At 31.7% G+C, this 18,643-nt stretch overlaps 4 protein-coding genes across 4 annotated transcripts; 3 read left to right on the plus strand and 1 right to left on the minus strand.

Annotated features, from left to right (window-relative positions):
* Window positions 1-226: 226 nt before the first annotated feature.
* On the plus strand, window positions 227-1,544 carry LOC124434750 (protein yippee-like 1). Its single transcript, XM_046984649.1, has 5 exons — window positions 227-304; window positions 377-513; window positions 635-678; window positions 747-855; window positions 1,079-1,544. The coding sequence occupies exons 2-5, from the start codon at window positions 412-414 to the stop codon at window positions 1,166-1,168; spliced, it is 345 nt and encodes a 114-aa protein (XP_046840605.1). The 5' UTR covers window positions 227-304; window positions 377-411; the 3' UTR covers window positions 1,169-1,544.
* Window positions 1,545-5,225: 3,681 nt separating this feature from the next.
* Window positions 5,226-7,228, plus strand: LOC124434747 (ribosomal biogenesis protein LAS1L-like). The gene is made up of 2 exons (XM_046984647.1): window positions 5,226-5,294; window positions 5,381-7,228. Exon 2 carries the CDS (start codon window positions 6,218-6,220, stop codon window positions 6,857-6,859), a length of 642 nt encoding a protein of 213 aa, XP_046840603.1. The 5' UTR covers window positions 5,226-5,294; window positions 5,381-6,217; the 3' UTR covers window positions 6,860-7,228.
* A 1,259-nt stretch (window positions 7,229-8,487) lies between these two features.
* On the plus strand, window positions 8,488-15,128 carry LOC124435018 (two pore channel protein 1-like). The gene is given in 29 exon segments (XM_046984965.1): window positions 8,488-8,714; window positions 8,957-9,186; window positions 9,440-9,553; window positions 9,823-9,953; window positions 10,022-10,110; window positions 10,244-10,278; window positions 10,372-10,430; window positions 10,536-10,583; window positions 10,585-10,633; window positions 10,762-10,835; window positions 10,914-10,956; window positions 11,418-11,481; window positions 11,553-11,613; window positions 11,679-11,730; window positions 11,835-11,898; window positions 11,982-12,047; window positions 12,120-12,176; window positions 12,253-12,315; window positions 12,384-12,456; window positions 12,545-12,637; window positions 12,710-12,781; window positions 12,859-12,948; window positions 13,545-13,624; window positions 13,854-13,900; window positions 13,978-14,046; window positions 14,171-14,255; window positions 14,327-14,412; window positions 14,482-14,559; window positions 14,648-15,128. Coding segments are annotated over 29 exon segments (2,406 nt in total). The 5' UTR covers window position 8,488; the 3' UTR covers window positions 14,756-15,128.
* Window positions 15,129-15,961: 833 nt separating this feature from the next.
* LOC124435022 (serine-aspartate repeat-containing protein D-like) lies at window positions 15,962-18,213 on the minus strand. Its single transcript, XM_046984970.1, has 2 exons — window positions 16,776-18,213; window positions 15,962-16,636 (listed from the first exon to the last, which is right to left on the minus strand). Exons 1-2 carry the CDS (start codon window positions 17,284-17,286, stop codon window positions 16,185-16,187), a joined length of 963 nt encoding a protein of 320 aa, XP_046840926.1. The 5' UTR covers window positions 17,287-18,213; the 3' UTR covers window positions 15,962-16,184.
* Window positions 18,214-18,643: the final 430 nt, after the last annotated feature.

The raw sequence follows: 18,643 nt of genomic DNA on the forward strand, positions 1-18,643 counted from the left end.
ATTGCAAATAGAGGACCTGATGAATGACAGTTCTATTTCAACTTCGCGTTTCCGTTGTCAAGCACAAGTATTATCATTGGCATTTATTTTTGTCTCAAAAGGATCTTCCACGGGGTCTTCCCGTAGTAAAGTACTCCTATTGGCTATTGCTAAAAAGTGTCAGCGTTATGATTGGTTGAATGAGTAGAAGTGAAAACATTAAAACAAAGACGTCAACAAAACATACGCAAATTCGACGAAAACTCGTGAAAGTGCGTTGTTGATAGCAGAGGAAAATACAGATTTTTTTAAATTCTTATTTGAAGTAAGTTGAGTATTACTGTCACTCTCTACGATGCGATAGGTTTTTGATCATCTTTTGAACGTTTTGCCGTAGAAATTTTACCTACGAAAGCTGGTGTTAGAACAAAAATGGGAAAAACATTTCAAGCTTATTTGCCCGACTGCTATCGTACTTACAGTTGTATCCATTGCAGAGCTCATTTAGCAAATCACGACGAGCTTATTTCTAAGGTTTGATTCTTTTCATTACTGTTTAGTATCCTTCAATGTGATAGAAAATTATTTGGCACGAACTATTTAGCTTTGTTTATATACATGAGGCAAAATCCTACTGTTTTTATTTAATATTAAGTCGTTTCAAGGAAGTCAAGGAAGAGCGTATCTCTTTAATAAAGTGTAAGTAAAAGCCTTAACAATTTCAGTCTGTGTTATTCTTCATTTAATTTTTTGTCATCTTTTAACAGTGTGAATATTGGTTGTGGACCAGCTGAGGAGCGAGTACTCTTGACAGGTCTACATGCTGTTGCGGACATTTTTTGCGAAAACTGCAAAACCACTTTGGGTTGGAAATATGTATGTATTTTTAACCTTGATCTGTCGTGTTTTAATGTATGCTAGAGTAATCACAAGCTTGACATTTTCCGTTCTACGTGCCATGTTCTTTATCTAAATTTATTGTGTTGCCATCTGTCGAGTCGAGTTTGTTTCGCAAATAAAATGCAAATGGGCGTCGTATAAATCATAACATTTTGTCATTAGCCGATGCTAACGATCTTTTTGTCTTTTTTTATCAAAGGAACATGCTTTTGAAAACAGTCAGAAATACAAAGAGGGTAAATTTATCATCGAAATGGCCCATATGATAAAAGATAATGGTTGGCTTTAAGCCAACTTGTCATGCGAGCACGGGCATAAAATTTTGTATATACAGCTTTTCACCAATTGCGTTTCCTGCTTTCCTGTCCGTCCTGTTGTCCGGTCGAATGGTGAGATATTATATAATCAGCGGAAGATTCATTTGTCATGAATGTGAACTGTCATATGTTACGTTTATGTATATCATAAGAAATTGATTTATTGCTAGTCGTTGCGTAACTATTATCTTTCATTGTAAATATCTCTTATGTTGATTTTGGTGTATGTATATTGTAAGATAGCAAGTCTTCAAATGTGTATAGCATTCAATTGTATATTAGACTAGTGTATTAAGACAATGTAAATATGGGGAATTATAGAGTATTACTGAAACAATTGAAACGGAATTAGTTGTTACTTAGTTCAGTTTTTCATCAGGAAGCGAAATGCATAAATTGTCGATACTTCATTTTCATTTACTCCCACGCTTGCGATTTGCTCCCCGCTAGCTTTTAAAAAGTAATTTCATTGAACTATATTAAAAAACGCCTCTATAGTTTTTGGTATGATTACACTCAGACTCTAATCATACTAAAATCGGTAAAGCTATGCATAAGTACACGAAAAAGTCCATTTTTGATTTATGGCTGTTTGTAATTTAATGTTGTATCCTTATACTACAGGGATACATAAAAGAATTGCTTATTTTATTATTTGGTTTGGTAACTGCTGCATCTCTATAGTTTTCGCGGTATATTTGTGGGCCTGTTGGTGAAATTAGGAAGGTGCTCATATGCGAGTTGTTTTTCTTTTCAATTTCATTTCAACGTTGAGGTTTTTATTCGTTTTCATAACAGCATTTGAATAAAAATCAGATGTGTTAATAAAAAAAGTGAATAGAAGAAGTAAAAGAATAATAACACATCGTACACATCGCTCATTTACCAATATTTTATGTAATATATTACCTACGAGTTAAAACCTCTAAACTAACCATAGCCGTAGGGGTAAATTGTCCTCTCGCCCATTCAACCGGGGTGTAAATTCCTGTGTATAAATTGCCGGTGATAAGAAAACCGTGTTAGTGTGACCCCATATGAACTTTGACCACCCTCGATTCATTGAGCCATGAAATTTGAAGATAGTTTGAATTGTAATCAGGGGACCAACTGTGACACCGTCGTTAGTGGTCACGAGTTTTTCATGGGACTTATAACGATGCTTATTGTTGAAAGATTTTAGAAATAAAACAGAACGTTCACTGCACGAAAACGTTGGTTGAGCTAGAATCTTGATCTGTAACACCACCCATTTACTAGAGATTGGAGTTCGACATTGCTTGTGAATTGGTATTTTGTTAATTGGTAGGTTTTCAGTAATTGCTGTGTGTGTTATTCATTTGTACCTTTTCTCTTCTTCTGTTTCAATATTTAAATGCAAATGCATGTTTTGTGGTGAAATGCAACGTCTGAGGTTTTCATCTTCATCTTGTTAGCTAGCGATTATGTCTGTGTGCGAAAATGCCAGGATAAATTGCTTATCATTTAGGTATTTCCTTAATTATAGAGTGGATTTTCAATAATGACTTAAACTCTTCAAAATGTACTTGCACAATCTGGCTAACTTTTCATGTATTTGAATTTCTTATCGGTGAATATTTTATTGAACAATATATGACCATTATTAGGAATTGCATGATATTTTAGTTTATAGTTTAGCGTGAGCAATATGAATAACATCTAAAACATTTTTAGAACGACGTAATTGCTATGTATTGAGTATATTTACATTCTTTGCTTATCATACTTCTTAGTTCAAATTTCAGACCATGGTACTTAGCTCAGCCACTCAGCTTAGGAATAGTAAAACTTGTCTAGTACTATGTCGAAGTGAAATGAATTTATATGAGAAAAAATGTCTCGAACGGTTTGTATAAACGCCATGCATATATTGCATTGTGATGTAAATTTGTAATGATAGCAATATTTAGTATCTTTGTGTGATATTGCTTTGCGACGTTACTCGTTATATTTGTTATGCCAATTTTGGCTTTGTTTTGCAAAATTGCCGTAAGAAAGCGCGAAAGTGATTTGGTCTGTTTTATTTAGGCAATTTAGGTCGTTCTGGTGATCCGACTAAAAATTGAGTTTTTAATATATCTCGATGAATTTAAAAACAGACAAAAACTAAAACTTCTATAACTCAGAATTTGTTATTGAACCAAGTACAAAGTCCGTAGGTAATATCGATTTTGATCTGTTTGTCATCGATAAGGGCTGTTGTCACTGCAAGTCGTATCATCTGACTGACGATAAGTCTTCTGTTTACAATTCACTATTTGTAGCCTTGAAATAACTTCCGTTCTTGATGTAAATAAGAAAATGCTGAAATTAAATATACTTATAATATTTCCACAAATTATCGAAATTAAAAAAAAACATTCAACTTCACAATAGCGTATTCTCTCTTGAATTTATGAAGAAACTCACTTCGTGTTACAAGTCGTGTTGTTGAAAAATGCGTACTGTTATTATACCTGAATTTTGAAACAGAGACTTTGTCGTGGTGACAAACTTAAAGATGGATTTCAAAATAGCAAGTACCGTGGTGAATGATGATAATAACCATGTTTTAAGAACTATTACATTGTTATTATCACCATTCACCATGGTATTTGCTATTTTGAAATACCTGAATTTGTTTAATATAAAATTAAACATGTTAATGGTAATGTTTAATTTAACGATAAATTTCTTTGATCAAACTTGCTACGAAAATAAGCACTTACAACGAAAGTCCAACTTGTTGTGAAGGATTTTGATAGCATTGCTTTAAAACCTTTTTACGCGTAATGTCCTGCCGAAAGACTTGCAGAATGGTTGGAAATTTTTTTCTTGTTCATCATTTATTCATAATATGCTTGCTTTTCAAAATAGATAATTGTCAAAGATGGCCTCCTCGTCTGACTCAAAGGATATTGCTGTTAACATTGATGAAAAAAATAAAGAAGAAAAGAACGAAAAGTCTAAAAAGAAAGGACTTTTTGGTGGCAAGTCTGAAAAATCAGAAAGCAAATCGAAATCAAAAGAGGGAAAAAAGGACAAAGAAGAGAGTACTGCAAACGAAAGAAAACTATCAAAAGATGAAAAAAATGAAAAAAAGAAAAAAGAAAGTACGATTTTTGTTAGGGTTGAAAAATGTCCAGCTATGCCTGTGGCCTGAAAATTTTTAAAAAATCTCCTAGTAGAAAATATTTCTGTATCTCAAAGAGAGTTTTTCAAAAAATTGAGTAGGTTTAGTTAGAATACAGGGGCTGGATATAGTGTTATCCATTGGATAATAAAATTTTCAAACTTGTAAAAAATGGTATTTATTTTTTCCAAACGACAAAGAAATTTAGTAATCAAGCGATATTTTCTTTCAGTGATTGCTCAGTTCAAATCGTTTACTTTTCTATTTAGAGAAATTTTTGAAGCGTTCAAAAAAATTTTGCTATTGTGTGTATTGTTATTACGGTTTCGTACAACAGTACCGCAGTGTATGAAAATTTCATTATTTCTGCAGTGTTTGTGTAGTGTTGATGATTATTATAACAAAAAAACATTTTATGTTTCTTTTTGTCGAAAATTTTGACGAATTCCTTTATTTTGTCAAAGAATACCGTTTAAAACCAGGCTAGTTGAACATTTCAATCAAATAATTTTGGTCAAGTTTGCCAAGACGAAACAATATCCGGGATAATTCCTCTTCGAATATTTTATATGAAAAACTTATTGCGTAATTTGTTTGCCAAGAATATATATCGAGTTGATAATTTTCATAATTTTTTAGGTAAAAAGGAAGGCAAGAAAGAAAGTATAAAAAAGGAGAAGAGTTTAAAATCTGATGCGAAAAATAAAGGAAAAGAAGAAATTGAAAAGGAAAGCAAAAAAGACAAGACTGAAAAGAAAAAAGAAACGTAATTGTTTTAGATTTATCGCTGTAAGTTTGAATTTTTATATTCACTTTTGAACATATGTTGTCGATGTCCAGGAAAAAAGAAGAAAAGAAAGCAGCTAAAGTAGAAGAAGAAAGAAAGAAGTCTCTTACAAAGAAGGAAAGTAAGAAAGAGAAATAAAAGTGAGAAAGATGACGATGCTTCTGACAAAGCTCAAAACGTAATAAATAAATAAACATTGACTGTTTTAAATAGCATAGGACATGTCATCTTGATGCTGTTTTACAATAAATATATTGTTTACAGGATCATCTGTTTCTGGTTCTGTTGCCACAATTACATCATCGGAAGCCGATGATGCTGGAGAGCAGAAAAGTCGTCGATCGTTCAAATTTTTGAAGATAGGAAAAAACACTCGAAACATGACAACGAAGCAATTCCACCTGAATCTGGTGGTGGAATTGACATTACAAGTGAACCAGACGGCAGCGGTCAAAAGAATTCTATTCAGAGCGAGGGTGAGAGGGATGTTAAAACTCCAAATGATCCAAAAGTCAAAAAAGAAAAGGCTGAAAAAGTTTCCATTAAAAGTCAGTCGGATAAGGAAAGTTCTAAGAAAACAATTAAAGAAATTTCTAAAGAAATGGAAGAAACACCACGAGTTGAAGTTGAAGCTCCACCGGTTTTTGTATCAAAAGTTACAATACCTATGGCATCTGCATCACGGTCAACCTCTTCAGATAATGATGGAGAAACAAAAAATCATGGTGAAAATGGTAGTAATGAAGATTCTGGCACGACAGAAAATGTTGAGAAATTACAAAGAAATGACATAGAAGTTTTTCCGCGCGAGCTAGATGGTGAGCAAAGATTTGAAGTGAATGTCGAGCGTGAAAATGTAGCTGATGATGATGAACAAAAGAATAGTTTATTCAAAATACGGAAACATTGGAGGATAAGGAAATTGAAGAGAGAGCCGATGACAAGTCAAGTGTCAAAAAATTTATCTCGCAAGGCTCCGATATGGTTCCAAACACTAATGAGGAGTCTTTGAAAGGTGATGGGCTTGTTTTCGATAAAGTTGAAGAAGATGAAGCAGAAACACCTAAAGTTAAAGGATTTGAAGCTAAAAACTGGAAGTGAATGAATTTGAAGTCGAAGCAAAGAATGAAGAAGATACTGCTGATGATGGAGAAGAACATTCAAAGAAAACGAACAACTGCTGAAAAAGGAATGAAAAGAAGAAAGAAAACGAAAAGAAAGGATGAACAGAAAGATCCTGAAACACTGGAAGAAGAAGAACAGAAAGATTCTGAAACACTGGAAGAAGAAGAACAGAAAGATCCTGAAACACTGAAAATGGAAGAACAGAAAGATCCTGAAGCTGAAAAAAGGGAAGTGGATGAAATAGAAGAACAGAAAACAAAACAGGAAAACGAAACGTTGGAATCAAACCAACTAGAAAGTTATAAAAATGAAACAAAGGAAGGTGATGAAAGAGAAGAAGGAAAAGTAGATGAAATTAAAGAAAAGCAAATAGATGCTCAGGAAAATGGCAGTCCATCTTCTGAAGATGTTTTGGAAAATGAAAAGAAAGAAGAAATTTCGTATCTTAGTCTATCCAATCAAAGTGAAGACAAACCTGAAGATGAAAAAGTCAATCGTGAAAAGAACGTAAAAAATCGAGCGAAATCGCCTGGCGCTCGTCAGATTGAGGAATCTCTAAAACACACAAAAAAACGAACATTGTTCGGGTTAAAAGCATACTGCTGCGTTATTCTGTAAGTTTATTTACCAAGTTTTCGTATAATTCATGTGTTCGAGTAGATAATGATATAGATTTTTAGCAAATAGTTGGGGTTTAATGTGTGGGTGTAATGTATGCTATAACAATATTTATCGAACGTTAGTTGATTTTATCATTATACTGCTATCTATGTTAACACTATTGACGTATTTGAAATTAAAATAGAGCAGCATAAAGCTATTGATGTTTCTCTGCGAAACGTATTTTATCAACGTATTGTATAACTCTTGGAAACCAATGGAAGCCAATTGGCCAAATCTACTTTTCAAGAAGCCAAATTCGAGATATTTCACTTATTTGGGAACTGAAATTTGCTATGTATTAATAAAAAAAGTGCTCTTGCAAAATGCTGCTTGTAACTATATAAAAATTTTTCACGTTTGTCTTCTCGAAGAATTTCTTCGTTCTACTTACTTTCAACAGCATTTAATAGGGATTGCGGACTAGGATAGTTGAGGGGCAAGAGCTCCCTACTTGTACCCAACTGTGATGGTCAATACCCCCCATAGTGATACCACAATCAACGTCCTTCTCCATCACGACCATAGTCGTCCCCAAGTAGCAGCAACGTTAATACAACGTTGGTTTACAGTTGTAGAAAGGTGATGTTTGACTTAACTTTGATAAAACTTTCACACAACGGTCTTCCAGTTAAAAACAATTGCGAAACGTTCACTTAACGTTTGTTTGACGTTATGAAATAACATAAAAATCCCAAGGTTTCTACCATGTCGTATCTCAACATTGCAACAACGTTTTAATTAAACGTTCAGCCTTGTTAACGCTATATGTTAAAGTGACATGATAAAACTACAAAATAATGCTTTTTTAATATAATGTCTCTGCAACATTGTTATTAACGTCGGTTTGCACGTTGCATTTACGTTCCTAAGAGTCCACAAAAAAACGTTTTATCAACTTAAATTACAGCGTTGTCACTACATTAGACCTCAACGTTCGCACCACGTAGTTATTCCACGTTAACATAACGTTGTCATAACGTACTTGTCCTACTTGGGTCCCACCCTATCACCATCATCGTCGTACCTTACCTCCTCCACCATCGTCGTACCTTACCTCCTCCACCATCGTCGTTCCCAAGCATATGAATGTGCTCCTTCGATATAAATTTGCTTTCTCCTATTTCGATAAAATAAAGCGCATTGATAGTATAATATAATCTACACGACGAGTTTTTTTAGAGTAGACATGTTTCGACATCTCATGATGCCATCTTCAGTATGAGTGAAAATAAAACATGTCTATTCTAAAAAAACTAATGAAGCATGTCTATTCTAAAAAAACTCTTCGTGTGTATTAAATGCGCATTAGCAATAGTGCTTTTATGATATAATATAATCTGTCGAGATTTGCGAAATTATTGCGCTTTATTGGTTATTGTTTATATTATTTACTATTGTTTATATTATTGTTTATGTTATTGTTTATATTATTTACTATTTCAGTCTTCTGTACTGAATGAAGTTTGTTTAAAATGTTTAGAAAAGAACATAAGAATAAAAGAGTGATCTAGATTAATTATTAAATACCAAAAATTTCTAGACGTAACAGTCCAGTGAATTTTTACACCCTGTGGTGTTATACGGATGTTTTTATCGTCTGACACTTTCAACACAATTGATTTAATACCATTGTCTCTAAAGAACTTTTATCTTTTCACTTTTCACTTTCAAAATCAACTTATCATCCATGACGACTCTGAAGTTCTCAAAATGGAGCTGAGCAAGAGCTGTCATATGGAAAATGGTCAAGGCCCTTACGAAGAAAACGATGATTCAGTGTCTGATTTTGCTCGTACAGGAAGCCATATAGGTTGAAGTTTCAATTTATAAATAAAATTTTGTTTGACGTTTTATGATCGTTATAAAAACAACGTACGTGTATGTATGGCAGAATATTTGATTGCTTATTTGTTGATGTGAAAGATTTTATTTTTCATATCGCGGCAATATCGCCAAGGAAATTTAAATGTTTTCTTTAATTGTCCAAAAATTTGGATTTGGGCTTTGTATAAAACGTTTTGTTTTGATATGATAACTACGTATTACTTTTAGATCGACAAGAACATTACATTTATCAAGAGGCAGCTATATATTTAGAGAAAGGAGAAGCCAATGAAAAGTATCATGAATTCAATGACCATCTGGACAGAAGTCGTTTTATGTGTTATCTAATTGTTCACACAACATTTTATAAAATTGTGGATATTTTGTCATCAGTGGGGCTACTTGCACTTGCAGCATTTGAACCACCAGCAATTTTTCAAATGTCTATTGAAATATGGGTAACTGCTGGCAATAAATCTTTTATTATTTACTAATCAGTAATTGTCCAAATGAATATCTTCATTCACAAATATAAACCCTAAGATAAATAATGATCACTATAAGGTTATATAAGGTTAAAATTGGACAGAATAAGTGGTTTACTTCAGAATTGGTTTTCTGTGCATGAAAATGAAGCTTAAATCTTTGTATTTGTCATAAAGTTATAAACCGATAGTTTGCAAAAAAATAATAAAATTTCATATTTTGTAGGTTCATGGAGTCCTTGAGATTGTCTTTCTTTTGTTAGTGTTCAGTGTATTTGCCGTCAAGATTAAATGGCAAGGAATTAAGTATTCCAAGACTCATAAACGTACTATTTTTAAGGTATGTCAAAAATGCCATTAAATAATTTAGTATGAGAGAAAAGTTACCAATCAATCAATTATATAATTTAGGAAAACTGAAATATTTTTCCATGTTTAAAAATGAATAACATAAGTGGTGTAGTTATATCTTTAACAGAGAAATTTCCTGCTGAAGTAGTTGATAAGAACACAACTTGCTTTGGTCTTCATCATTGACCAATGAATTTTTATGGTCAGTGTTATTTATAACATGTTTATGAAGATGAATGTTATTTTTTTACAATTTAGTTTCTCTTCATTGTGATCATGACAGTTGAAGTAATTGTTGTTATGATAAGAAATGACTCACATTTTCGAGTAACTAGAGCACTACGTCCATTGTTTCTTCTTGACACTTACTATTTTGGTGGAGTGCGCAGGTACATTAAAAATTATAAATAGATCAGTTGGTACAATTTGTTGCTTCAATAGATTTATATGTTTTCAGAGTTTTGCGTGCTATACTAAAGTCGATGATTCCAGTTTTGGACATTTTTGCTTTACTCTTCTTCTTTATGATTATATTTTCCATTCTTGGTAAGCCTCTTTTATCATAAAATAGTATTTTAAAGATATTTACATTGATGGACCTCTATCGTTCAGATCCATTAAAAAATAAGATGATTCATATATTTTATTGAACAAGAGTTTATAATTTTGTGTTCAACAGGTTTTTACTTTTTTTCAACTAATGAAGATGACACAGTAAGGAATTTTATGATTGATTAATAATTTATGGGAAGCTATAAGATATATATATATACACTTCAGCTTTATTGTTTCTATTTCCATTTCTAGAATTTCAGTACAATTCATGAAAGTTTTGTCAGTCTATTTGTACTTGTAACAACTGCCAAGTAAGCACTTTTGTCATGATTTTTGTTTGTTATCAATCAACATAGCTACTTCACAATTTAAAAATCAATACAATTTTTCAAACAAAATATTTATTTAATTTTTAGTTTTCCTGATGTGATGATGCCAGCGTACCATAGAAACAAAGGATCTGTGTTTTTTCGTTATCTACATATCCATTGCGCTGTATTTTCTAATGAATCTTGTAAGCATGTAATCTTTGTTCAAAGCCCCAAAGCTCATAAATTTTGTCTAGCTCTCATAACTTTCTACTTAACCAACTTCTAACTGAACCAATTTTGATTTCTCCTCAGATTCTATTTATTGTTTCAGGTTCTTGCGACAGTCTACTCAACATTCTCATTGAAAAATAAAAAGAAATTTACCAGACTTTACTTTCACAAACAGTATGAATAAATAACTCATACCATTTGATCACATGGCATTTTGTCTTTGTCTCCACTCTTATGTAATTATGGTTTTAGGGAAGGTGCAAGACTTGCGTATAACAAGATTAAACATCCTATGGTATAGTATGATTTTACTTTGACATTCAAATAACATAGATGATCATTAACTTGGACCTTGTACTGTGCACTGATGTGATCAAAATCATCTGTTTTACCAGGGGGGGCTCTTTATATGAGGCTGATTTAGTGAAATCAGCATGTGACGTCACAGGTGTTCATAACGTTTAACTGAGATGACTGATAACTGCTGATAAATTGTAAATTAACATTTATAGCTTTATAAATTGTAACATCATATGAATAGTACTTTTATGTTTAGAACAGATGTACAACTTAGAACAGTCGCCGTACTGTCACTCACTATACATGACCAGGCTTTGCAGATTAAAAAGTTTAAAAACTGCTGTTAATACGTAAAAATGTGTAATGTTTTTATTATTCTACTTTTATCCAAATGGTTTTTAACTTCAAGAAACAATTTTTTTGAAACGTACAAAAACAGTTCTTTTATTTTCAAAGGATGAAGGTGGCATTGATTTCGTCAAATTTCGTCGACTAATGAAGTATTTTAAACCTAGAATGTGTGAGTATTGTTTATATTTATGAGCATCTTTTAACTTTCTTTTGATTTAGTGCTGCCACTTTTTCTTACAGCAACTTTGAGGAAAAAACTCGTGTTTAAACATCTCGATAAAGGAAACACTGGAAAGCTAAAGTAATTTCAAACTTATAATTACTTGATTTTGTGTTCGTGTTTTATTCGTTCATATTTTTCCCTAGTCTGGAAGAATTTCGTGATATTTATGGCGTAACTAAACTTTCATGGCATTGTGTAAGAATATAGACGTTTTTCTTATTACACTGATGTAAAAGCTTACTAAAGCTACATTAAATGCTTCTAATAATTCATTGCATTTCTCATATTTTTTGCTTAAGACGACAAATGGCACGTGGTTTGAGCAATACCGTCTACCATTTTGGCTTCGTAAAATATTGAAATGTAAGGAATTTCGTCGTCTTGCCTTCAAACATTTTTGACGGAGGAATGAGTTTAAAATATTAACGATTTTTATTTTTTATTAGGTGTTCATCTTGTTGTCACAAAAAAATTTAAGGATTATTTCTTCACGTTGTTCGACGTATTTATATGTTAGTACGAAAATCTTCAACATTTCACTCAAAATAATGGAAAAAATATTTTACCATTTCTTTGCTTGACAGTTGCTGTCATTTGTGTTAATGGTTGTATTGTCATCGTACAAGTCATTATACAGTCAAGTTAGTAATGATTTATTGATAAATTATATTTTTAAAATGGTTGTCCTGTATAACTGATTTTGTCTTTTTTAAACAGACAAGGAACCATCTAAACGAAATCTTAGTACAGTAGATTGGTACTCTCATGTTTTCACTTCAAGTATGAATGATTTTTCATCTTTTTTTTTCTATGATTGCCAAAAAATTTTTGTTATTTACTTTCTGTAGTTTATGCTGTTGAGGCTGTAATGAAGTTACTTGCTTTTGGTATTCGTGATTATTTCGAATCATTTTGGAATTGGTAAGTTCATACTTTCATGTGATTATTTTACAAATCACCATTTATACATCCAAATTCCAATAATCTTTTAAATGTTAAATTTTTGTAGGTTTGATTTATTGGTAACTATACTCAACGTTCTGGGAAGTTTTGATACAGGTTTAACTTTTGCCATCTACCTTCGACCAATAAGATTATTATTGTGAGTATTTTAATTAACCAATCAGATATTTGACGAGAGACGCCTTTTCATTTGCTATTTTTTTCTATTTAGACTGTTCAAACTTCGCAAAAGTTATCGTGTCATCTTTGACAGCTTAAGAATTCTTTTACCAAGTTTGGTGAAGTAAGACTTTCAGTAAAATTTTCGATTTTTTTTTCGTTTCAATATCATTTTTGATAATTTCCTGTTTATCTTTTTAGCTTAGGTATAGTCATTTTAATGTTTTATTATTTTTTTGCCATCGTCGGAATGGAACTATTTGCTGGGGTTGATTTAAAATCTTGCTGCAGGTAGATGAATGACTACACTGCATAAATTAATTATCTTTTTAACACGTTAAAGTTACGTCATCAATATTTTCAACCAATCAATGTCATGTTAATTTTTCACCAACGAACGTCATCAATATTTTCAACCAATCAATGTCATGTTAATTTTTCACCAACGAGCGTCATCAATATTTTCAACCAATCAATGTCATGTTAATTTTTCACCAACGAACGTCATCAATATTTTCAACCAATCAATGTCATGTTAATTTTTCACCAACGAACGTCATCAATATTTTCAACCAATCAATGTCATGTTAATTTTTCACCAACGAACGTCATCAATATTTTCAACCAATCAATATCATGTTAATTTTTCACCAACGAACGTCATCAATATTTTCAACCAATCAATGTCATGTTAATTTTTCACCAACGAACGTCATCAATATTTTCAACCAATCAATTCCATGTTAATTTTTCACCAACGAACGTCATCAATATTTTCAACCAATCAATGTCATGTTAATTTTCCACCAATGAACGTCATCAATATTTTTCAAATGAACATTTCAGGAATATTTTGTGATTAAAAACTATTCCATTTCTTTATGTAGAAACAATTCCAATCTGAATGAATATCAGGAAAATGGATATTACTATTTAAATAACTTCGACGATCTTTTTCGTTCTTTCGGTTCGTAAATATTTAGTTCTATGGTGCTGTAAACCTTTGACGTATTCAATCTCAGGGAAAATCTATTGCAACAGTCTTATTATTAACATTTATGCTTAAAATGAAATATTTGTTAAACACCAAATGCTATGACTCAGTATGAAGTTTAAAGGAACATACTTTGAAAAAAGTTATTCAAAGTTACCATGTATATTTAATCTTAGGTATTTTTTGTTATTTTATTTTTTAGTGACTCTTTTCGAGTTAACTGTGGTCAACAATTGGCATGTCATCATGGTAATCCTATAAGCAATCCTTTATTTTTTCCATTGGAAAATTTTGCTGTTTAACTACGCATAACTCATGATTTACAGGACAGTTTTGCACTTGCTACAACGGAATGGAGTCGTATGTTTTTCATGATATTTTACGTCGTTATTTTGGTAAAGTACTTTATCGTGATTCTATCTTGTTCAGCTTTGGCTGAATAGTAAAATAATTACTAATTAATAATTAATATTATATCTTAATCTAATCTATGTTTAAATGTGTTATTTTATTCATCAGGTTGTAATGACGATCGTTGTTGCGTTTATCTTGGATGCGTTTACTTTTTCTATTGATTTTCAAAAGAAACATAAGAACAAGCCGAGTATGTGATGACAATGACCATGAATCTTGTGATTGTTATTTAATGAACTTATATATTACTTCATGTTATAGGAAATCAACATAAGATTACGTGTGAAATACGCCTCTCTAAACAGGAATTAGACAATGTCGATACTCGTTATTCCAGATTAGAATCGGTAAGTGAAAAAATTTACATTTTTAAATAAAGTTTACAATTTTTATGTTTTATATCTTCGACAATGTAGGAAACATTTACATTTGTCGGAAAACGTATTTTGACTCGTGATGATCTGTATGAAGAAATGTACAGTGATGAACTAAAGGTTAAATTATCATTATCATCATATCTCTTGTTCATTCATCTCCATTGGTATCCCCATACATATCTCCATTTGTCTCTTTTCATACCAGGAAAACTGCCACAAATCTGAGGAGACGATAGACACCCAGCTGTCATTGCGTGGCTCAATTAACACCGACGAATTTCCCTCTGTTTCCCATGGCGAGGAACACGCTTGACAAATTATCACTTTTTTATGTAAAATGCTTCTTTTAAAGCAAGCATCTAATTAGTAATTTTCAAATATTTAATATGATGAGTTATTTTTGCAATTTAATATAATGATATGTACTTAATTATGTAATAAATTATACTCAATAAAATATTTAATGTAATAAGTTATAGGTTAACTGTAACTGCAGAAGTGTATTGTTTGACATTTAGAATTCACATAAGACATTAATTTTTATAACTAAACTTTCCATAAATTTTGCTTTAATGACTATTATGTAATACCTATAATTAATGAGGGTCTTGAAATTGGTAAAGTTAAAAAACGTGTAATGAAATTGATAAATTCAATAGCAAACAACTATATTTTTTTCATGTTTACAAAAATTTTCAGTTCGTTGAATAGTGGTGATTGGTGATCCATTGAAATGGATGGTACAATGTTACATAATTATGCATGTAAATTTATTTATTTGTTTTTGTTGTGCGCGTGCGTAAACTGTGCTTTAAACTAAAAAATTTGTTGCAAAAGTTTAAATTTGCGTCCGACGTCCGCGTCAACTTACTAAGTTTTCAGTTCGAAGAGACTGACTTATACAGCTTGTTGATATTCTTAAGTTGCTTTATGTGAAATGTTTGGCAGCGATGGTCGTTAAACTTTTTATTAGTTCGTTATTAAGGTAAGTTCTATTGACGAATTTTTCTTCGCTTAGCAGAAATTATGTTTGTAAACTCTATCACTTTGAATTTTTTAATGTTATTTTTTCTAACGTATTTTTAAGGTATATTGCTTCAATATTGGAGTCATGTCAACTCATATTAATCAAGATAAAAAGATTGACAAAATGAATTGAAGAATGTGAGGTATGAATATATAATTATGTTAATTACCAGAGTTGGGATAGATTGTATAAATTATTTTTACAGTATGTCTGATTTCAAATAACATTGTTTGATTATTACATGTTTGTGGATGTAGATTGTCCTGGTTAGTAGAGTCCTGAGAAGGACTGTTGTTGTTGACTGACATTTCAACTTTGAAGATGACTACAGCTAAGGTTGTCGAAATGTCAGTCAACAACAAAAACTGTCCTTCTCAGGACTCTACCAACCTGGACGATCTACATCTACAAACATGTAACAATACTCCTGGGTTCAAACCATTTACTTTATTGTTTGATTATAACAATAATATTTTAATCAAAGACAATTTCTACAATGATAAAACAAAATGTCAAGTTGTGTCTGTTATTCCTTCGATAACAACAAAATGTCAATCAAAATTATAATTTAAAAACATCTTCAATCATAGAGTGTAACCAAACATTTTTAAATCCAAAATCTTTTATTTATTTACTGCATCTCAAACATTAAAGATAACTTAAATCCACAACCTTAAAGATTAAATTCATCTCACTAGTAAATGTTTTGTAGCATTTACATTACTGCACAACACAGTCTTTTTATTCCAAACAAAGTATGTTTGCGTACTTGAGATAACTCAACTGACATTTCATACGATTTGTTGATTTGTTGCCTATCTTCAATCACGCTTTTCTCACTTTGCAATTTTGTGATTTCTGAGTGATAAACAGATCTTTTTTCTTCCAAGCTGCAGTCAAAGTCTTTATGTAGAATATTACCATCATACTTGGGCTTCTCTAAAGTTGACTCAACTTCATTAACATGGTTGGTTTTTCTTTCTTGATATATCTCATACTCAGAGCCTTCACTGGTTCCCTCCAATGTAATTCTTGATCCAGTCTCTTCTGTGTCAATAAACATAAGCAAACGACTGGTATCTGAGGTTGATATTGTATCTTTAGCATCTGATGAAGCCAATAATTCTGACGCAATACTTGATACTTCAGTAAGCTCGTCATCTTCACCTGAAGAAGTTACAAAGTAAATTTCAAATAATTCATTTCATATGATAATTATTTTATTCATTTCATATGGCCAATCTTTACTCTAAATCATTGTTCAGGAATGAGCACTCCAGTAAATATATATAGCTCATGTTCTTACCTGAAGTTGTTATAACAATCTTAAGATTGGCATTTTTCGTTGCTGTGTCAAGCGGGTCGCATGTTATGTCTTCTGCTGTAACTGTGTCGTCATCAGAGTTGTTGACATGCATGTCTTTTTGAGAAAGATCAGATGGTGATTCTAGTTTGGGGCCACTGGCATCAGCAAATGACACTTTTCTTTTCCTTGTTTTATTTAGGTCATCATCTTCCTCAATATCATCTTTATTTTCACCATTGCAGTCTTTCACTCTGAGATCTTCATTATCACCATTGCCGTCTTTTTCCTCTAGATCTTCATTATCACCATTGCTGTCTTTTTCCTCTAGATCTTCATTTTCACCATTGCTGTCTTTTTCCTCTAGGTCTTCATTTTCACCATTGTAATCATTTTCTTTATCACTTGGTGCATCTTTCTTGTCAACCAAAACATTATTTTCCTCGCTGTATTCATAAGTACCGTTTTCTTGATTTTCGCTTGTTGGTGGATTTTTGTTGTCTTCTTTACACATTCCTCTGTTTTATTTGCTTTGTTTTTGTTTTGATTTTTTGACTTTCTACGCTTTAACGATAGACCACGTTTAAAGAAACTCTTTCTTGTTTTACGTTTGTTTGCAGTTAACGACAATTCTTCATTCTTTTCTTCTTCTTCGCTAAGCTCGCCCACGCTGTAGTAAATTTCTACGTCACTGTGCCCCAGTTCCTCCACTTTCATCGTTTCTTCCTTTACAACGACATGTTGATCACCAATAACTGTTGTCATTTTTTTATCTGTAGAAAACTCTCGGCTGTCCCATATTTCAACATTGGGTGCATTGTCTTTACTGCTCGATTGTACTTTTGCATTTTTGACGCTCGAATTTTTCTTGCGATTGAAGATACTTCGTCGTTTTGATTTCTTTTTTGTTTTGTTTGGTATTTTATCGTTTGGTAGTTCGTCATCGCTACATTTTTTCTCTATTTCTTCGTTCTTCAATTTTTCTGCTCCTTCATTCCCTGCTTGTAATTCACTCTTTGTAATTGTTTCATTTCTTGATTGTATTTCACTGTCTTTCCTTTCTTCCATGTTCTCTATATTCATTTTAAGATCATCAGAATTCACCCACACATTATCTTTCTCATTTCTTTTATTGAGAGATGAAATTTTTTTCCCTGAGTTGACGAGTTCCATTGCAATAATGTTGCTTTACAAAAAGTGGGTGAACTTATATCGTTTGTCTTATTTTGGTCAAATAGAAAAGATTTTTGCCTAAATTGTTTTATATTGAAAGGAAATGACCTCATGTTCATTGTGTTGCATTCATTTGTCATGCTTCATTGACACAGCTAGTTTATTGTCTTTGAAATTGCCAATATTTCAAACAAAAAAGCACGTTTAAAACTGTCCGATTATCAAACATCTGTTGAATTCATTATGCTGAATTTTCCACTGTTTTCGTTTTATCATGAATGAAGATTTTGTCAAAATTCATTTCCTAAATCAGTGATTGAAATTCTTCTTTTTTACATCAATTTTATATTTTATTGCAGTTTTCTCTATTTGGTACCTGCTCCCATTGTATTGACGTTCGCGACAAGTATTTCTTATTGCAACATTATTTCCATCAAATTATTCAATAAATATAGCCAAAAAATCGTATACGACAAGGATTTTCATTTGTATCAGATTGTTTTGGTATTGTAGCCAAGAAATGCGATTGTCAAAACTAAAATTTGTATCCTAAATATAATTCTTTGTTACATTTCAACCACAATTTATATTTTAGCCGTTTCCTGTTCTTTCAAAGGAAGTTTTCAATAAATGCATACAATCTGGTCATTTGGAACATGTAAAAATGCAAATTTGCACGTGTCTGTTTACTTTAAAAA

Source organism: Xenia sp. Carnegie-2017, unplaced genomic scaffold (genome assembly GCF_021976095.1).
Source record: "Xenia sp. Carnegie-2017 unplaced genomic scaffold, XeniaSp_v1 HiC_scaffold_14, whole genome shotgun sequence".
NCBI classification, from domain to species: domain Eukaryota; kingdom Metazoa; phylum Cnidaria; class Anthozoa; order Malacalcyonacea; family Xeniidae; genus Xenia; species Xenia sp. Carnegie-2017.